A 19,478-nucleotide genomic window follows, 5' to 3' on the forward strand; every position below is an offset into this window, starting at 1 on the left:
GTTGCTCTAGTTTGCCTTGAGTTTTGTTTCTAGGCCTTCAATCACCACAGAGATTTTGAGTTTCCTGACAGCCATCACACTTCATTTTGGGAATAGGAGAGGAAAGAAGCTGGTGTGGGAAGTAGCATAAAGCAGGCGGGCTTTGTGGAGAAACTGAAATGTCAATCAAATACACTCAGTCTCTTTAGCATCAGTATCTGTAAGACAAGTACTACTCAGTATCAGGGGTAGTGCGAGTATTGTGACCAACCACTAATCTTTCTAAATAGCCTGAGGTTGGGCACAAGATCCTTCTTGAGGTTTGGTGGGTTTTATCCACACCCCAGACACTGTGGGCTCTGCTGAGATGCAGACAGGTAGCTCATTGCATGGTCACATCCTAACCCTGACCGTCCCTCACACACTTAACATGGCTTTTCTCCTTCTCCTGCCTCAGACCATGGGTTTCTGGTCCTTGCATCTCACAGTGGTGCCCCAAGTGCCCTCAAGAGAAAGCTAACCTTGTTGGTTCCAAGAATCTTTCTCCTTGGAGTGCCTCTCCTTCTACCACAAGTTTCCTGTGACAAACAAAACAAAACAAACAAAAACCCCTTCATATCATAGAGTTTCTAGGTTGTGACAAAGAGTAAGTGATCTCTGACTCTACTTCCAGTGCTAGGGCACTATGGGTCCCTGAGGGCCCACACTGGCCAAAAAACATTGCTATGTCTGGACTCAAATTATTTGCATAACATAGAATTTTTAGCTAATCATCAAAGATGTTCAAAACCAGCTTTTCAAGTTAGGATGTTAGAGAAAATACCATGTACTTCTGTCCACACATTTAGTCTTCCATCCATGTATTCACTTATTTATGCATCCATCCCTTCATTCACTAACCCACTGATCCACTTATTCAACTATCATCTATCCACCCAATATTCATCTACTCATCCACACACATCCATCCATCCATCCATCCATCCATCCATCCATCCATCCATCCACCTATCCACATATCTCTTCCTGCATTCATTTATCCAGTCATGTTCCCATCCATCTATTCACCCATCTACCCACATGTACCCCATTCATCCATCCATCTACCCACATTTCCCCCTTCATTTACCTTCTATCCATTCTTCTACTCATCTATCTACCCATCCCTCCATCCATGAATCCTTAGGCTATAAATGGAAATTTTCCTTCTCCTTCAGCTAGATATGGAAGCTGCTGGTATGTCCTCTCATAGTTCTGACTTCCTGGAGAGGTTTCTGTCTACCAGCTCACACCAACTTGTGAAAACTTCTAGTCCCTTTTAAAAATTACATTTTCATTACTTGCAAGTTCCATATTTTTATACAACGTAGAAGTCAATAAGCAGAAGAGGAGGAGGGATATTCTTACCCCTTCGTGCTTCTTACTCTCCTGAAGAAAATACTTAAACCTGGTGGGGGAAATGGGGTCTAGAAGGGACAGGGCAGACATCAAATATCTTAGAAGTAGAGCTTATGATTTGGGAACACTTTGGTACATGTGAGCCTTACAGGGTATGTAGGGAGTACAGAAACACACACACACACACACAGAGAGAGAGAGAGAGAGAGAGAGAGAGAGAGAGAGAGAGAGAGAGAGAGAGAGAGAGAGAGAGGAGAGCTGTTTTTGCAGATTAAGTCTCCTTTTCTGGGTGCAGAGGGTGTGGTCAAATTGAACCCACATGCACTCTGATCTGGGCCACCAGACCTGATCCTGATTCGTGTCTGCCTTCCAGTGCTGGGAGACCCTCATTGGCCAGGACATCTACCGGCTCCTTCTCATGGACTTCGTGTTCTCCTTGGCCGATTCCTTACTGGGGGAGTTTCTGAGGAGGTAAACTTTAGTCAGTTGTGAGTGGGCTGTAACCAGAGCCTGATTCCTGGCTGAGCAGGAAGGGGTGGGGTGAGGGGTGCTGCCTTGCCTGCTGTGTGTCTAATCTGCCCATTGTCCTTCAGGACATTGCTCTCTTCTAACTTAACTACATTCCACCTCAAACTAACAGCTCACTGGGTTTAGGTTGACCCTGTCCAATCTTCTCTTTGGACAAAAATTCCAGAAATAAAACACACGGAGCCACTTGGAATCCGTCTCTCCCTTTGTCTTTGTCTGTGATGTGGGAATGGAAATTAGGGCTTCCAAAAGCCAGGCAGTCACTGCACCACTGAGATGTGTATTATTGCTGAAGATTTTTTAAATTGGTTAATTGTTTATATATATGCATCCAAAGACAATGTCAAATTTCCCAGAACTAGGGTTAACTGGTAGTTGTGAGCCACTCAGTGAGAGTCCTAGAAACTCAACTTCGATTTTCTGCGATAGCAGCCAATACTCTTCTTAATAGTTGACTATTTCTCCAGCCCATGCTAAAATCCTTATCTGCTGTAGATGATTTTAATATTCCAGTGTGTATTCCTCCATATTTGTGGGTCTTGTTGTTTATTGAAACAGAAACCTACACAGCATGGGCCAACCTTGGACTCCTAGCAAACCTCCTGCCTCAGCCTCAAATGCTGGAATTATAGGTGTGGACCACCACACCCAGCTAGACTGACTTTCCTCCCAGATTTCTCTACATACACATTGCCACACATGTGCATACGATATCATGTTCTATAATCTCCAAAAAAAATGCAGTTCTTGTGGTTTTGCTGCACAGAGCATAAGGATCCTGGTTTAAGGTTGGTAGGATCCTTGCAGACAATGCTTTTCTGTAGCAGACCATGCTGGACATACCTAGCTCGCTGTTTTAGGATAATTAAGTCACTGGTGCTTATTTTAGGTGGCTGTGCAGGACTGAGGCACTGGGACCATTGGCCAGATGTGGTTCTGTTTTTATTTTTATTTTTTGCAGTGCTGGGGTAGAGAGAGACACAAGGCTTCCAAGTGCTACGTGAGCACCCCACTACCAAGCCATACCCGAGTCCTGCCTGGTGGCTTCTGCTTCATTGTTATTCATTCACTTTGCCATCATTTGATGTGCACACCCCTCTTCTTTCTAGGTGTTGCTTTTGCTGAGGCTGTCCCTCAAGGTCTGAGACTTGTTAATTCTCTCCCACTGAGTGACACTCCAGTCCTGGACACTCCTGTGTTGCCTCAGTTTCTCTAGAGTGAGATGCCATGATATGATGTCAGGTTTTCTCTGTGGCGAAGCTGAAGTTCTGTACAAACCTGCTTTTATTTCTGCCTCTGTCCAGAGCCTGAACGTAAAGGGGAAAAGCATTTTTGTTGTTTAACAGATTTGGGGGTGGGACATGGAAACTCCCCTGAATAATGAAATCTGGCTGAAGAGATGGCTCAGTGAGTGAAATATTTATCATACAAGCATGAGGACCTGAGTTCGAGTTTCCAGAGCCCACATAAAGCCAATCGTGGTAGCACATATATAATCCCAGTGCTCTCAATGGGAGACAGGAGAAGTGCCCCCTCCCAAACTACTCATCAAAAGACCCATCTCAAACAAGATAGAATGTGAGGGCTAATATCCAATATGGTCCTGTGACTTCTATATGCACACTGTGCCCATGTATGCAAGCACATAAATGATCAGATACACACATACACATATCAGACACATGAACAACGATTTAAAACAATCATAGTAAGAGAAAAGAACATGTCATTAAAGAACAATGTGAGCCAAGCAGTAGTGGTACACACCCTTAATCCCAGCACTCCAGTGACCCAGGCAGGCAGATCTCTGTGAGTTCAAGGGCAGTCTAGTCTATAGAGATAGTTACAGGGCAGCCAGGGCTACACAAAGAAACCTTGTCTCAAAAACCCAAACCCAAACCAAAAAATGTCAGCCATGTGCCAGGGCCAGGCAAGGCAGGTCCTACTCCCAAGAGCAGTTGGGGAACACAAGCTGACCTTGCCAGCAAGAGAGAAGAATTCAGAGTTGGGTGGGTAGGAAAGGATGGGTGTGGGAGGAGGGGGAGGGTAAATATGATCGAACTGTGTTGTGTGACAGTCTCAAAGACTTAACAAAAACATTTAAGAAAACAAGAAAGAAAAGGATCAAGTTTCCCCAAAGTATATAGTGAGCCCATTTCCTTCTTTGCAGAACACAGACCTTCGCTGGCTCCAGAGTAGTACCCACACCCATGGCTCAGTGGCTCAGTGGTAGAGTGCATGCCTAGCATAGCAGGGCCCCAGGGCCCATCCTCAGCCCCCCCCCAAAAGGTTTTAAAACTGCATTTGTGAAAACAAAAACTAATAAGCAAAGAATGGATGAACCAGAAAGCAGGGGGGCCAACTGAGCTAAAGGGGCAGGCAGTCCAGGATCTCTGGAGTGGCTTGCATTGACTGCAATAGTTCCCTACCTGGCAACCCTGTTAGGCCTGCACCTCCCCAGTTATCTCCACTGCTGGAGAACTTGCTGCAGACTGGGGGCCTCAGCACTTGCTCTGGGACCTGCAGCTTCATTCTTGACCGTTGAGGGTCCCTGCTGCTGCTTGTCCCAGTTGGCAGAGTCTCTGAATTGTCGCTTGAGTACTAAACTCAGAACATTTTCACAGGCTCATTGGGATGAAGTTCACCAGTCTCAGCCTACAGGAGTTTGACATTGCCAGGAATGTTCTAGAACTGATCTACGCACAAACTCTGACCTGGTAAGTTTTGCAGTGTGGTGTGGAGTACCCCAGTCGCTTCCCACCTGGGGTGGACTTGGGAGTCGTTGTGGTTTTAGGTCCCTGATCTGTTGTTTAAAAATCTGCCTAGGTGACAGCAAACACAGCTAGTCTAAAAGCTGGGAACATAGCATGTGTTCTAGATTATTGTTCGCCTTCAGGGAGCCCCGAAGATGTCAGATGAGAGTCAGCTTAGGGCAGGGAAGCAACCTGGAGACCTACAAACCATAGGCAGCTGTAGTCCTGGTTTGTTTGAACTCCTCCTGTTATACACTCTCCCCCATGACACCCTCCCTTAATCACATCCCCCCATCACACCCTCCCCATCAACCCTCCCCCATCACACCCTCCCCCATCACACCCTCCCTCCATCACACTCTCCCTCCATCACACCCTCCCCCTCATCACACCCTCCCCCTCATCACACCCTCCCCTATCACACCTTTCCCTTTTACCACTGCCACAGTGCTTTTTCTAAAACTCTGGATTACTCCCTATAGTGTTGAACAGCTGTCTCTCCCTAAAATTGTGTGTGTGTTTGTATACATGAGTGCGAGCTTGTTCATATGTGTGTAGATACATGTATGTGTGCACACATGTGGAGACCAGAGAAAAATCTTGTTGTGCCTCACAAACTGTCCACTCATTTTAAAAAAATTGTTTTAGATAGGGTCTTTCACTGGAACTCACCCAGTAGGCTAGGCAGTCAAGAGAACCCTTTGGAGCCTTCATCTCTGCCTATTCAGGTCTAGCATTATATCACATGCTACCATGCTTGGCTTTTTAAATATAGCTTCTAGGGCTCGAACTTATACTTACTCGCTTACTTACTTACCAGATGGGCACTTTACCAATTATGCTGTGTTCCCAGCTCTATGTAATTCTTATGCTGAAACAGAATTGCCAATGTAATAGTATTAGAGGAAGATTTAGCCTTAAAGTGGAGCCACCATTAATAGGCCCTTATAAAAGAGGGCCAAGAGAGGCTTCTGTATCCTTCTATCATGTGAGGATAGTGAGAAGGCTCCATCCATGAACCAGGAAGTGAGCTGCACTGGACACTGAATCTTACCAGCCCCTCAGTCTTGGACTTTGGGCCCCTCAAATTTTGAGCAATAAACCTATGTTGTTCTAAAGTTAATCAGCTAAAGGTGTTTTGTCATAGTGTTCCAAATTAGTAAGTCAGTTGCCAATACTCTTAATTTTATGTTATGTATATGGGTGTTTTTCCTGGATGTATGTATGCCATGTGTGCGCATTGCATGCAGAGGGCAGAAGAGATCATCAGATGCCCTGGAACTGCAATTAGATAGTTATCAGCAGCCAAATAGGTGCTGGGAATTGAACCTGGGTCCTCTGAAAGAGCAGTCAATATTCTTAATCACTGAGCCATCTCTCCAGTCCCGTGCGTGTGCATGTGAGTGTGCATTTGCGTGTGCGTGTGTGTGTGCGTGTGCGTGTGTGTGTGTGTGTGTGTGTGTGTGTGTGTGTGTGTAGTTTGTTGTTTGTTTGCTTGCTTCTTTGCTTGCTTGCTTGCTTGAGGCAGCTTAAAGCATGATAGCACTATGTAGCTATGGCTGACCCAGAACTCACTATGTAGACCAGGCTAGCCTGGAACTCACAGAGATACACCTCCCCTGCCTCCCACCATGCCCAGTACAATCACCAATACTTAAAACACAGAAGATTTCATACGGAATTTTCTTTAAAGATCTGGCCTTGAACTACAGTATTTCTGATGTGGCCCAAACTCCACTCTTGTGTCCCCAGTGTCCCCAGTATTGGTTTGTCTTTTTTCAGTGAACTTACCCTCCTCTCTCACAGTAGAAAACTTAACTGCACTCAAATCTCCACAGAGAGAATGAAGGTAGAGGACTACTTGTTTCTTATCCCTGTTCTAAAGGCCCTTTCTCCCCTCCCCCCCCCCCGCCCCCACTCCATTCTTCCTTCTGTCCCTCTCTCCTCTGCCTCCCTCCCTGGATTACGTTTTTAAGGACAGTCAGGATGGCCAGATCATGGACTTTCTTTCATTCTGCTCTGTTTCTGTGGTAGGGCTGAGGATCAAATCCAGGCCCTGATGCACGATAGCCAAGTGGTTCAGCACTGAGATAGCCCTCCTAGCCGCTGGCATCCCTCCTCTCACACAGGCACACTTAGAAACCTTACAGCAGCCCGAGAGTCTTTCCTTACTTATTATTTTAACATGATGGAGTCAATACCAGAGTTTTGTGTGGTCCAATCTATGAGTGTAGCTTCTGACATTACTGGGAGACACAACATCACAGCTCACTCTCTGATCCTTTGGCTCTTATCATCTTTCTCCCACTTTTCTGCAGCATAGCCAGAGCCTTAGGTGTGTGAGTGTTTTATGGACATATCTATTGGAACTGGGTTCCACGACTCTGCAGTTTGATTGGTTGTGACTTTCTGTAGCAATCTCCATGTGCTGCAAAGAGAAGTTTCTTTGAAGAAGGGCAAAAACTACACTTACCTGTGGCTATACGGATAAATGTTTGTCTGTTAAGGACACATAGATTGTTGTTAAGGATCATCATAGCTACCTTTCTTAGACAGCCCAAGACCACCTGCCTAAGGATGGTACCGCCTACAGTGGGCTGGGCCCTCTTGCATCAGTTATCAGTCAAGACAATCCCACACAGACGTACCTGCAGGCCAAACTTTAATTGAGGCTTGCCTCTCAGATAACTCTAGGCTATGTCAAGATGACAGCTAGAGCTACTCACATGTACTTTTCACCCCATAAATGTTATCACAGTAAAACCGAGAGTACCTGAAGGTTGCCCAACATGCAGTTGGCACCGTTGTCAAAAAAAAAAAAACAAGGGTAGGCTTCTTTATATGTTGAACATGTTAAGCACTCTGAGAGAAGAAGGGGTTTCCTGAAATGGATTTAAAAAAAAAAAAAGGAAGAAAAGGAAAGAAAGAACTCAAAGAGAAAGATACCTAAGTTCATGTGAGGCACCAGCCTGCTCTGTCAGAAGAGGGAGAGGAAGGGGAGGGGCCTGTGCTGATGGAGCTTACGATTCCTGGAATAACAGATTTAATAATAATAATAATAATAATAATAATAATAAAGTTTTTAAAAATCTCTACTGAAAAAATAGTAATGGTGGTAAATTACGAACCTGGGTAAAAATGGGCTTTCCAACTGCCAACCCTTTGAAGATACCCCCAAAAAAATGTAAGTGGCAAGGAGTGTTACATTTAAAATTAGCAAATGAGAGAGCTTGCCTTGACAGAAGGTAGAGGATGTCTAAGGACAAGGCCTGAAGTTGACCTCTGATCTCTACATGTGTGCCCTATGTCCATACACACTTACATCCCCAACATGTAGCCATGTACACACACACACACACACACACACACACACACACACACACACACACTGGCCATTATGGTTGATTGATTGATTGATTGAGACAGTGTCTCATTTTGTAGCCCGGCTGACCTGGAACTCACTGTGTAGACCAGGCTGTTCTTGAACTCACAGAGATCCACCTGTCTCTGCCTCCCTAGTGCTGGGACTAAAGGTGTGTGCCAGCATGCATGGACTCCGCCATTCTACTTTCTGGAATTTTTTTGAGCTGCCTATTGATAAGCACAGTTGGAAAATGGTATTTTTTTTCTTTCTCCGTACAAATTACAGATTTAGTCTTTTTAGATTTTAGGGTATCCTCCCCATCCCCCTCCCACCCCATTTTTTTCCTCTCAATACCGAGATCAAGCCCAGGGCCTTGTGCTTACCAGGCAAGGCTCTACTTCTGAGTTATAGCCCCCAACTGTGAAAACCGTCTTTAATGCTGAATTTTTAAACAGTGTGATAACCAAGGCGAGTTTGTTGGGCATGATGGCCGAGGTAAGGAGACTTGCTTCCCAGCCTCAGCCTCAGCCTCCGCACAGCACTGCCACCTACCAGCTTGTTAGCACGCCTGCACATCACTGAACCATCATCTACTTAATATTTTCTTTTAAATACATTGCTTCTTTTTACTCAAATCCACAAAATATTTACTCAAATCCACAGAATGCATAAAAGTTGTATTAATTCTTTGAGAATTTCATATATTGTATCTTGATAATATTCACTTTCCTCCTCCATACTCCCTCGGACTCAAACCCCATTCCATACCTACCTTTGCGTTGTTAATTTTTCTAAAAAAAAAAACAAAAACAAAAACAAAAAAACAAAACCTGTCCAGTCCTAAGACTGCCTATACATCCTTGCATGTGTGGCCAAGCAGTGGAGCATGTTAGACCTAGTAGGGGCCACACCCTTTTTAAAAAGTTGACTTTCCATTTCCTGGTAGTTATCCATTTCCACTAGCTCCCCCAAGCTAAGAGTGGGACTTTATTTCCACTTCCCTTCTTCAGGCTGAGATTTTTGTCTGGCTTGAGCTTGTGCAGGTCTTGTGTGTGTCACAAGTGCTGTGAGTTCAGATGTGCAACTGCCTGCCCTGATGTGTCCAAAAACCCTATTTCATTGAAGCAATCTACTGTCCCTGGCTCTTATAGCCTTTCTATGCATCTTACCACAATTACCCATGAGCCTTGGAAGAAAGGGGTGTGGGATACAGATGTCCCATATAGAGTTAAAAACTCTGAAGTCTCTTTTTCTCTGCACCTTGACCAGTTGTGGGACTCTGTTAATCACAATAACTGCAAACAGCAGTTTCTCTGCTGAGATTTGAGCGATGCCCTGATTACGGGCATAACAGTAAATCATTAGGACTCAGCTTAACACTCTGCCCATTTATCAGAGTAATAGTAGTCAGAGCTATGATCTGTCTAGTCACATGCTCTTAGCCCCAAATGGAAGCTCCAAGCGATGAGTTTCACTTTGTGGGCAGACCTGAAGTCCAAGCAGTGAGTGGTTGGTTACTTCTCTAACAGTTGTGCCACTACTGCACCAATGGGCATACACACGCATGCCAGGCCAGTCATGACTGTAGCTTCCAGGGCCCACAATTGGGTGAGACCGGTGATGACTTTTCTTCCTCGGGAGCCTGCATAGCACCTTCTAGCACTGGGAACATTAGCAGCAAGCATAAAGCTTGCAGACGAGCACCAGCTCCATCTCTCCGTGTCCTGTGATGTCTTCAGCAACAGGATCTAACCACCAATCCCGGGGAAGCGACCAGAGCATTGGCAATAATCCTTACTATGGGGGGTGTCTATGGGACCCCACTGGTCAAGACTCCAATAGAGGCAACCCATTCCTAGCATGGGGGGTTATTTGTTGTTTTGTGGTGTCTAGTAGAGGCATTGTCACCGCATTACAAGGTAACTCCATTTCAACTCTTTTTATACATGCGTATGCTTATAGCTTACAAGCTTCTTCTGTGGTCATCTTTCAGAAGACTTTCTCAGGTCTTTATTTTAGACATTGCTCTCCTTGCTCCTGCCTCTCCCTTGCCCTCCCATACCGTACCACATTTAACCTTTCTTGGTTCATTAATCTCCTTTCCCCCTTTACATCGCTACTTTTTACCTCCCTCTCCTTGAATGTCCCCCTCCACGTTAGCTTTGAATCTTTAGATATGTGTTTCACTCAAATACCCATACAAGCCAAGAAACTACTCAAATATATTTTAAACCATCTTTACTTTGCTATCATAAATGGAAAACTAGTGCCAGGTTGTATAAGTCATAAGTTATTGGGAACATTGAAGCAACCCTGTCCCAAACAGTCCTTAGACCCTGGCTGTATGTTCCTGTCTTCCGAGACTGTTGCTATTGGGTGTGCAGGTGGAGGAAGTGCTCCAGTGGGTAAGAATGCCTTTGCTATGTAGGCATAAGAACCTGAGTTCACATCGCAGCAGCCACACATAAGCCATTACGGCACGTGTGCAGGGAGACAGGAAGATTGTTAGGGATATTGCTGGCCACCAACCTAGGCCCAGGTTTGGTGGGAGACGCCCCTCCCCCCATCTCAAAAGAGTAAGATGAAGAGTGATGGGGAGGACACCCAATGTCCTTCTTTGATTCTGCACACATATGTGTGCATTCATTGCACACACACACACACACATATGCTATACACACAGATAAAAATTTAAAATTTTTTAAAGTATATGGATCGGCAGGTGTGGGGCGTTAAAGCCATCCTGGCACCAAGCTTCCTTGGGAATACTGCAAGAGAGTCAGAAAGCAAAAGACTTTCTGACCTGTAACTGAGTGCACTTGATTGTCTATCACGGCAGGCCTTCTCGTGTGCCATGGAAAGGATGGGGGCCATACATGGGAAGGACGACCTCACATTTGAGACACACTAGATTAGGGCACATTGAAGGGCCTCTGATGGTTTAGTGGCTGGGGAAGAGGGATGTTCTCGCTTTGTCTCTGCAAAGCCTTCCCAGATCTGAGGAGGGAGCAGGCATGGTGGGACATCTCTGGTCTGCTGTTATTCAAATATCCCCCCCCCCCTCTGCATTAGTCTCCTATGACACTACACATCAAAAGGAACACTTACCATGATGAAGTACCACAGTCACAGTGTTGGCAAGTGGCTCCTTCCCAAGCCCACGAGTCAGGATTTGCCCCATGCCTCTCTCTCTAGCTTATAGCTGCCCTCCCCTTCCCTGTGTCTTCAGACACGTTTCCACCTTGTTTGTGTCCCACTCGCTTCTCTTAAGGACATCACTCATATTGAATTAAAGTCTACCATAGTGACCATGAGCCTACCACATTCTAACGTAATTCCTATTTGAACAACTCTGCCTTTAAATCCAGTACTGTGGGGTGTGTGTATGTGTATGTGTTAGGTCTTCATATATGAATTTTAGGGTGACACGATTTTTTCCCTTGTCTCTGCACCCTGTTCTCCTCGTGTTTCCCCAGGTCTCTGACACTCCTGTTTTTCTCGCAGGCTTGGAATTTTCTTCTGCCCTTTGCTGCCTTTTATCCAAATGATCACTCTCTTCATTATGTTCTATGTCAAAAACGTGAGTTGGACCCACATTGCAACCAATTACGTTCCTTTGATAACTTATGACTTGGTGGGAGTTTGGGGGAGATCCCAGCTGGGAAAGGGCTGTGGGGAGGGATCAGGAAGCCAAAAACTGGGAGGCTGTAAGTAGATGGTGGGAGAGCTGGCCCTTGGTGGGGTCCTAAGGACTGCAGTTGGCCGCAGGTGGTAGGAGTTCTGTTTCTCTCCTCAGGTCAGCCTGATGATGAACTTCCAGCCCCCAAGCAAGGCCTGGCGGGCCTCACAGATGATAACTTTCTTCATTTTCTTGCTCTTCTTCCCATCCTTCACGGGAGTGCTGTGCACCCTGGCTATCACCATCTGGAGGTAGGGACCTAGGCTCAGGTTTTAGTGATGGGGTGGATAGATGTCTGCTTTTAAACATGGGTTTTATCATCCAGATAGGAAGACAGTTACCGCTTGTCTTAGTCAGGGTTTCTATTCCTGCACAAACATCATGACCAAGAAACAAGTTGGGGAGGAAAGGGTTTATTCGGCTTACACTTCCATACTGCTGTTCATCACCAAGGAAGCCAGGACTGGAACTCAAGCGGGTCAGGAAGCAGGAGCTGATGTAGAGACCATGGAGGGATGTTCTTTACTGGCTTGCCTCCCCTGGCTTGCTCAGCCTGCTCTCTTATAGAACCCAAGACTACCAGCCCAGAGATGGTCCCACCCACAAGGGGCCTTTCCCCCTTGATCACTAATTGAGAAAATGCCTTACAGTTGGATCTCATGGAGGCATTTTCTCAACTGAAGCTCCTTTCTCTGTGATAACCCCAGCTGTGTCAAGTTGACACAAAACTAGCCAGTACACCACTGAAATCAGTTTGTTATTCACAGTTCCCAAGAAGGGAAGGCTCTCCATGCTATGCAGGGCCACATGAGGAAAAGGCAGAGGTAGTCAGGAGGGAGGTGGACTGATGGACAAGAGCCTTTACTGCTGTTTCTAGGGGAAGGCAGAGATGAGGCAAGGTAGCAAGGCTAGGGATGGCCACTTTGGGTCTTTTTAGAAGGGTCTATAGCCTTGGGGGCTATTATAGGTCATTGAGATCCTGGCCATGGGGTGACTGGATCCTAGGAACATGCTCCAACAATAAAAGCCCTGTCAAAAGAGGTGGCTATGCTGCCGGCTATTTGGGGGTATTTGTCTTCATAAGAAGTCATGCTTCCTAGGCTAGCCCTGGAAAAGGAAGCCTCCCCAGGGTCAGTAAGACTCTCAGATGGTAAACATCAGAGTAGAAACAGGGCTTAATACAGAGCTCAGTTCATGTTCCTGGGGTAGTTCGCACATACAGTGGCCAAGGGAGGGAACACATCCTACACTGGATTTATTCTGTACATCCTACACCATATTTAGGAGTCATGTCCTCATTTCTCATTTATGCCAAGTGTTCAAGCTTCCCAAACTGGGAGAGGCCACTTCTTCCACAATGAGAGGGAAACTTGACTAAAGTGAACCAGAGATCCTGGCTGAGCTGGCTTCTCCCTTGGGCACCATCTCACTGCAGCCCCAAAGCTCCCGCTCCATTTCTAGACCCAAAGAGTCCCTCTCCATATGGTCAGGGTCCTCTCTCCGAAGCTGAGTCTCAGCTCCGAGGTCAACTCTAAAGCATCCTAGACACCCCTGGCTGCTGCTGGTGCCTTACCCCTTTCCTTTCTGAGGCCCACCTTTCCGTCCATCATCCCATGGTTCACAGTTTACCTATAAGAGCTTTACTGCATGTATGTGCACCATGTGTTTGCCTGGTGCCTGCAGAGAACCTCCGATTTTCTGGAACTGCTATAGATGGTTTTGAGACACTATGTGAGTGTTGGGAACTGAACCCTGATCCTCTGCAATAGTTACAAGTGTTCTGAACCTCTGAGTCACTTATTCTGTCCCAATCCTCACTTCTTTTGTTATATCTAGTCCCCACCCTCTCCTTCAAAAAAAAAAAAGATGTATTTTTTTATTTTATGTATATGAGCACACAGTCGTTGTCTTCAGACACACTAGAAGAAAGCATTGGATCCCATTACAGATGGTTGTGAGTCTGTGGTTGCTGGGAATTTAACTCAGGACCTCTGTAAAAGTAGTTAGTGCTCTTAACCACTGTGCTATCTACACACACACACACACACACACACACACACACACACACACACACACCTTCTTAACCTTCCAGTTTCTACTCATGTGTAACAGCTGACAGTACCTGAACACAAGGTCACACGTGGCTTCCATAGCTAACAGGCTTCCCGCTTGGTGGGTCTTAAATCTCATTGCCAAGAAAATCCCTCTGATTGCTCCCAAGATACTGCTAGACCATTGCCTGGAGTCTGGATTGGCCACTGTGGCGGGTGATACCACTGCTCTGTCCTCACGTGGCACATAACTTTCCATGGAAGTAGAGTGTGGGGAGAGCAGGCAAGATTTTCTGTGTCTAGAGCCCAAGCCCAGGAGGGACTCCTAGATTGTGAAATGCACCTGCATTTCAGACACCTGCATCAGAGTCTCAGGCAGCAGGTGGTTTTCTGGTTTTGTCTTCAGACTGAAACCTTCGGCTGACTGTGGCCCGTTCCGAGGTCTGCCTTCCTTCATCCAATCCATCTACAGCTGGATTGACACTCTGAGCCGCAGGCCTGGCTACCTGTGGGTCGTCTGGATCTACCAGAATCTCATTGGAAGTGTGCACTTCTTCTTCATCCTCACCCTCATTGTGCTGTAAGTGGGGTTCCTCGGGAAGCGAGAGGGAGGAGAAGATAAGGGTTCTTGGGAACCCTTTGTTGACATGAGATGACAGTGGTCCTAGGGATGTTCATTTGGGACACAAAGAAAGGTGTGCAGAGCAGTGAGGCCAGGATGGTCTCAACTCTTCCCTTGAATAGTTTTCTGTAAAATGTCATTTAATATTTTTTAATTTTTAATATAATAAATATTATATTATTAAATAAATGCTCACTTTAGATATGCATATTATATAACTATTTAGTGTTTAAATATTAATGTTTAATATGCAATTTTAACATTTATTTATTTATTTATTTATTTTTTATTATTATTATATAAGTTCACTGTTGCTGTCTTCAGACACACCAGAAGAGGGCATCAGGTTATAGATGGTTGTGAGCTACCATGTGGTTTCTGGGAATTGAACTAAAGACCTCTGGAAGAGCAGTCAGTGCTCTTAACCACTGAGCCATCTCTCTAGCCGCATTTAATAGTTTCATATCTAAGCTTTTTTTGTATGCTCTATAAAGATAATATACTTACTTTCTCCCTTTGTGCTGGAGATATAGCTCAGTAATAGGACATGAGCCTAACACGTGCAAGAGCCAGGATTTAATCCTCAGTACCGGAAAACAAACAAACAAACAAACAAACAACCCAAAGAATATCAAAATAAAATTTAAAAAAATGAAAATGTGTGATAATTCTCAGAAATTTTCCTTTGGAGGCTGCAAGATATAAAACTGGCCCAGGCTTTGTTGACATTTAGGGGTTTTATATTTTAACTTTTAAAACTATCCATTTCTGACTTCTTATGAAGAGTCATACACACTGGGTTCACTTTCCTGTATGGAAGAGCTAGTTGGCCTCCTTGCTGCAGCTTAGCCCCCATGACACAAGACAGGGCTGCTCCTTGTCAAGAGACACAGGACTCCAGGGCTCAGACCCTTAGAGCCAGCCTTGGATTATAGAACAGTATCTGTGCTTTGCTGATGAGGGCAATAAGTCAGTGATAGGCTGGATGCTGATACAGGCTCCATGCTGCGCAGCCTGATAGTGGAGGCAGAAACTCCTGGCTCTCCATGATGCTCCCTCCCCGTACACCGCAGCAGCAGCTGTGCCTGACACTTTAGAATGGTAAACTGGCCTCCAGACCTGCTGCCTCTGCAGCGCTTCTCCTTCACAGGCCCTGCTGCTGTCTCCCTTTGGGTCAAAACCCATTTGCAAGGAAATATTCCCATCCTTCTGTACCCCACTAAAACATGGAGTTTCAAAGCACTGTCAGCAGTGTCTGTCATTTCTTCTCTTGCAGAATCATCACCTATCTTTACTGGCAGATCACAGAGGGGAGGAAGGTCATGATTCGATTGCTCCATGAACAGATCATTAATGTAAGACTCTCCGTCCCCCAGTCCCCTGTCCTGTAATACCTCCTCCCTCCCTCTCCCTCCTCTGTCAAGAGTATAGTAGACATCCCCAAACATATTCCAAGACAGAGAGAATAAATAGTACAATGAATCTCCAAGTCATCATCCCCCTGTATGTGTGTGCATGTATGTTCTTGTGTGTGCAGGTACACAGATCTGTGTATGCACATGTGTGTCATGTGTGCACAGAGGACAACCTTGAGTGTCATTCCTCAGACTCTGTCCACATTTAAAACAAAAGAAGACAAGGTCTCTCATTGGCCTGGAACTTGCCAAGAAGGACAAGCAGGCTGGTCAGTTAATCCCAGGGAACTGCCTGCCTTCACTTCCTCCCTGCTGGAATTAGAAGCACATACCACCATGCTTGTCTTCTTTGTATAGGTCCTAGTGATCAGACCCATTTGTGAGCATTTCACTGATGGAGCTGTGGCTTCAGCCACCATTGGCATTTATATACTCTCATTTCTTCCCTGCTCTTATTTCATATATATACATACATATATATATATACATATGTGTGTGTGTATGTGTGCATGTGTGTGTGTGTTAACTACCTCTCTCATCACTGTGACACAATACTCAACAAGAAGCAGCTAGAGGAGGATGTATTTATGTTGGCTCACAGTTTCTGTCTATCATGGCAGGGAAAGTTCATGATGGCAGGAGCATGTGGCAGAGACCCCTTACATGTTGGCAGATCAGGAGGCAGAGAAGTTGGGCTAGAAGCAGAAGCAGGTGTCACCTCCAAGATCCACCCCCCCCCAGAAGCCCACTTCTGCTGGTTAGGTGGCACTCCTGATGGTTTAGCAACCACCTGAGATTATCATTCCCAGGGGCAGCCCTTCCTTCTGGGGCAAGTCCAGTGGGTGAATGTAGAAGCAAGGAGGGAAATAGAATGTGATCTTGAAGCAGAGGCCACAGGAATATTAATTAGTGTGAATGGCACTTACATGGTTAAGGTTGTTCGGGTAATTGTTACAAGCAGGATGTTAAAAATCAGTGGAGAAACAGGTATGCAGTTGGGGTGCCTATGCCTGTATGAAGCTGGGACAATCGTGCCTCTGGGAAGTTGGGGTGACCTGCCTGTGTGAGGCTGGGATGTCAGAGCCTGCATAGAGGAGACAAATGTGCTTACCTGGCTCCCCACACAGGAGGAAATAGTTCATGCCTTCCTGCTTTAGGGCTCACAGGAAAGTGATTCCAGCTTCCTGGGGGAAGGAATATTCCCTGTTTCTCTTTGAAGTGTTGAATCACAGATCTCAGCCAACACAGATAACTTCTCTCATCAGAAGCATGGTGGCCACTTCCTTCTGGCTTATGGACCCCTTTTTATTCATACCTTCTTCACCTCGCACAAGCACACGGTTTCCATGCTTTACTCTTAATTTTTCTTCTTGGCAGGAGGGCAAAGATAAGATGTTCCTGATAGAGAAATTGACCAAACTACAGGATATGGAGAAGAGAGTCAACCCCAGTGCCCTTGACCTGGAAAGGAGAGAGGTGGAGGTGAGGCCACAGCTGTCCTGGGGACACACACCTGCATCCTTGTGACAAGTGTATTGGAGAGCAGACACCAAACTCGGGGGTGGGAGGGATGAGGGCGTGTTTGTTTCTGTGTAAGAGACTCTCTTGCAATATAGCCCAGGCTAGCTCCTGTTCTAGCCTCTTGAGATCTGGGATTATAGGACTGTTCCATTCTGCCTGTGTAGGGCCCCTCATTTTCTGCCTTAAGCATTTCTGTGCTCTTAATTAAATATATATAGCCCAGGTTATGGGTCACTGTGTGCTGAAGCGTGTTCTGCTCTCATGGAGTTCACACTTGTTTTAAATCCCAGGAATACTGAGAGTGTCCCACTCAATAGTTAGCCCTTTAGTGCACATTCTTCCAGATCGTTACCGGGGCATCAGCAATCACACCTTTGTCTACCAAGACTTAGATGAATGGAGTATAAAGTACGGATTTTATATTTTTATAATCACAGCCTGATATCCAAATGGTATTATAGCTTTCCCCTCACTGCACACTGCATTCTGGACATGTTTGGGCACTTGAGTTGTCTGGGGGCATTTTAAGTACTAAAAACAGGTATGGAATGAAACATTGTATGAAAAACTGTAACTTTGTGGTGCTGGCCTTGTGCATGCCAGCAAGTGGTCTGAGACACACCCCTAGACCTATTTGTTAAAAGTGCTTTATGTACCCACAGACATGTACATCTGCCCCCATAACATGTTGTTAATAGATATCCTTGTATCAAACTCATAAAAAGTTTTTTTTTTTTTTGCCAATTTCCATTGATGTCCTGGAATGTACCCATAAAAGGTGAACCCTCCTCAACTCAAAATGTTGACAACATAATTTACTACCAGTGTAAATTAATATTGTCAGCATTGCCCATCTCAAATGACCCAAGGTTTTAATATATTAGCTGGCATGTCATAAATGCTCAGTAAATATCTGTGGGATGAATGCAGTTTCTGTTGCTAAATCTAAACATATTGGACATTTCTGTAGTTGACGCCTTGTCTCAACCATAGCCCCTTCATTTTAAAATAATGGCAGGCTCACAGATTGTACCATCTGTGCAACGATCTTAATGTTTGCATTCCTCCTCCAGTGACATGGCTGTCTGTTTTCTTTATTTTCAGCCACAAATTCCTTTGCATTTGGAGGAACTTGGTGCTGCTCCTGGTGAGTGCCAGAACTACCCCAGACAGAGACCCAGTGACTTAGCCCAAGGTGGAGGGTGTGCTGTCACTCTTCAACTGCAAGCCTGACCTCAGATGATTTTGCTTTTGTTCTGGCCTAACGGAGAAGCCCATGGTGTCACTAGAACTCTGTTTCTGTCTGTTCAGGTCACACGTTAGCTCTTTACACAGGAGCCACTTTGTAATGACGGCAAGATAGCATCACCAACACATCACAGCCTTTCAGGTTCAATCTGGTGGGAAAAAGTCAGGGAATTTAGAAATTTCACATCACTTTCATTTGGTCTGGTGGGTTCATCCACAAACCCATTGCTCTGACTATGAAAATGTGACGTTACCTATAGCCATACCCAAATCACGTGCCTCAGCGACTGTGCAGCTGATACAACCATACAGACCACAGGAACTGGGAACAAACAGCTCAGTGTCTCAAGTCAGGGTCTGTTGCCAGAAAGGGAATGGCCACGGGGAAGGCAAACAAGCCTGCTCATTTTTTTAGACTAGTTATGTATTTCTGTGTGTGCATGTGCATGTGCGTGCGTGCGTGCGTGCGTGCGTGCGTGTGTGCCTGTGTGTGTGTGTGTGCAAGGAAACCAGAAGAGGGAATTGAGTGTCTGCTATCACTCTCTGCCTATTCCTTTTTGACAGGTTCTTTCTCTGATCCTGATGCTTGCATTTTCTTCTTAGTTAGGCTGGGAGTCAGCAAGCTCTAATGATGCCCCTGCTTCTGTCTCTCCCTGTGAGATCCGGGTTTACAGGCACATGTGGGATACCTGGCTTGGTACCTGGGTCCTGGGATCCAAACTCTGATCCTCATGATTGTACAACAAGTACTCTCTCCACTGAGCCACCCCTCCAATCCTGCACTTCGTTTTTAAACAGTCTTTACTGACAACAGCCAGTGATGGGAGGTCAAGGGGAGAGTCTAGAAACTCAAAAGGAAGGTGAGAAGGCAGGCTTGAGAAGTGCTGGAGTCTTCCTGGCCTCCCCGAGGGAAGCCCTTA

General features: G+C 45.6%; 1 protein-coding gene across 5 annotated transcripts in view; it reads left to right on the forward strand.

Moving 5' to 3' along the window:
* Tmc5 (transmembrane channel-like gene family 5) overlaps positions 1 to 19,478 on the forward strand; it is a 77,789-nt gene that overhangs the window by 57,712 nt on the left and 599 nt on the right. For all 5 annotated transcript variants that reach the window (NM_001105252.1, XM_011241924.3, XM_006508253.3 and 2 more), the window contains 8 exons: positions 1,751 to 1,848; positions 4,530 to 4,622; positions 11,527 to 11,602; positions 11,819 to 11,952; positions 14,159 to 14,332; positions 15,651 to 15,729; positions 17,167 to 17,271; positions 18,415 to 18,457. In NM_001105252.1, coding sequence (NP_001098722.1) covers positions 1,751 to 1,848; positions 4,530 to 4,622; positions 11,527 to 11,602; positions 11,819 to 11,952; positions 14,159 to 14,332; positions 15,651 to 15,729; positions 17,167 to 17,271; positions 18,415 to 18,457 — 802 coding nt within the window. The remainder of the gene's footprint in view (positions 1 to 1,750; positions 1,849 to 4,529; positions 4,623 to 11,526; positions 11,603 to 11,818; positions 11,953 to 14,158; positions 14,333 to 15,650; positions 15,730 to 17,166; positions 17,272 to 18,414; positions 18,458 to 19,478) is intronic.

This window comes from Mus musculus, chromosome 7 (assembly GCF_000001635.26).
Source record: "Mus musculus strain C57BL/6J chromosome 7, GRCm38.p6 C57BL/6J".
NCBI lineage: Eukaryota > Metazoa > Chordata > Mammalia > Rodentia > Muridae > Mus > Mus musculus.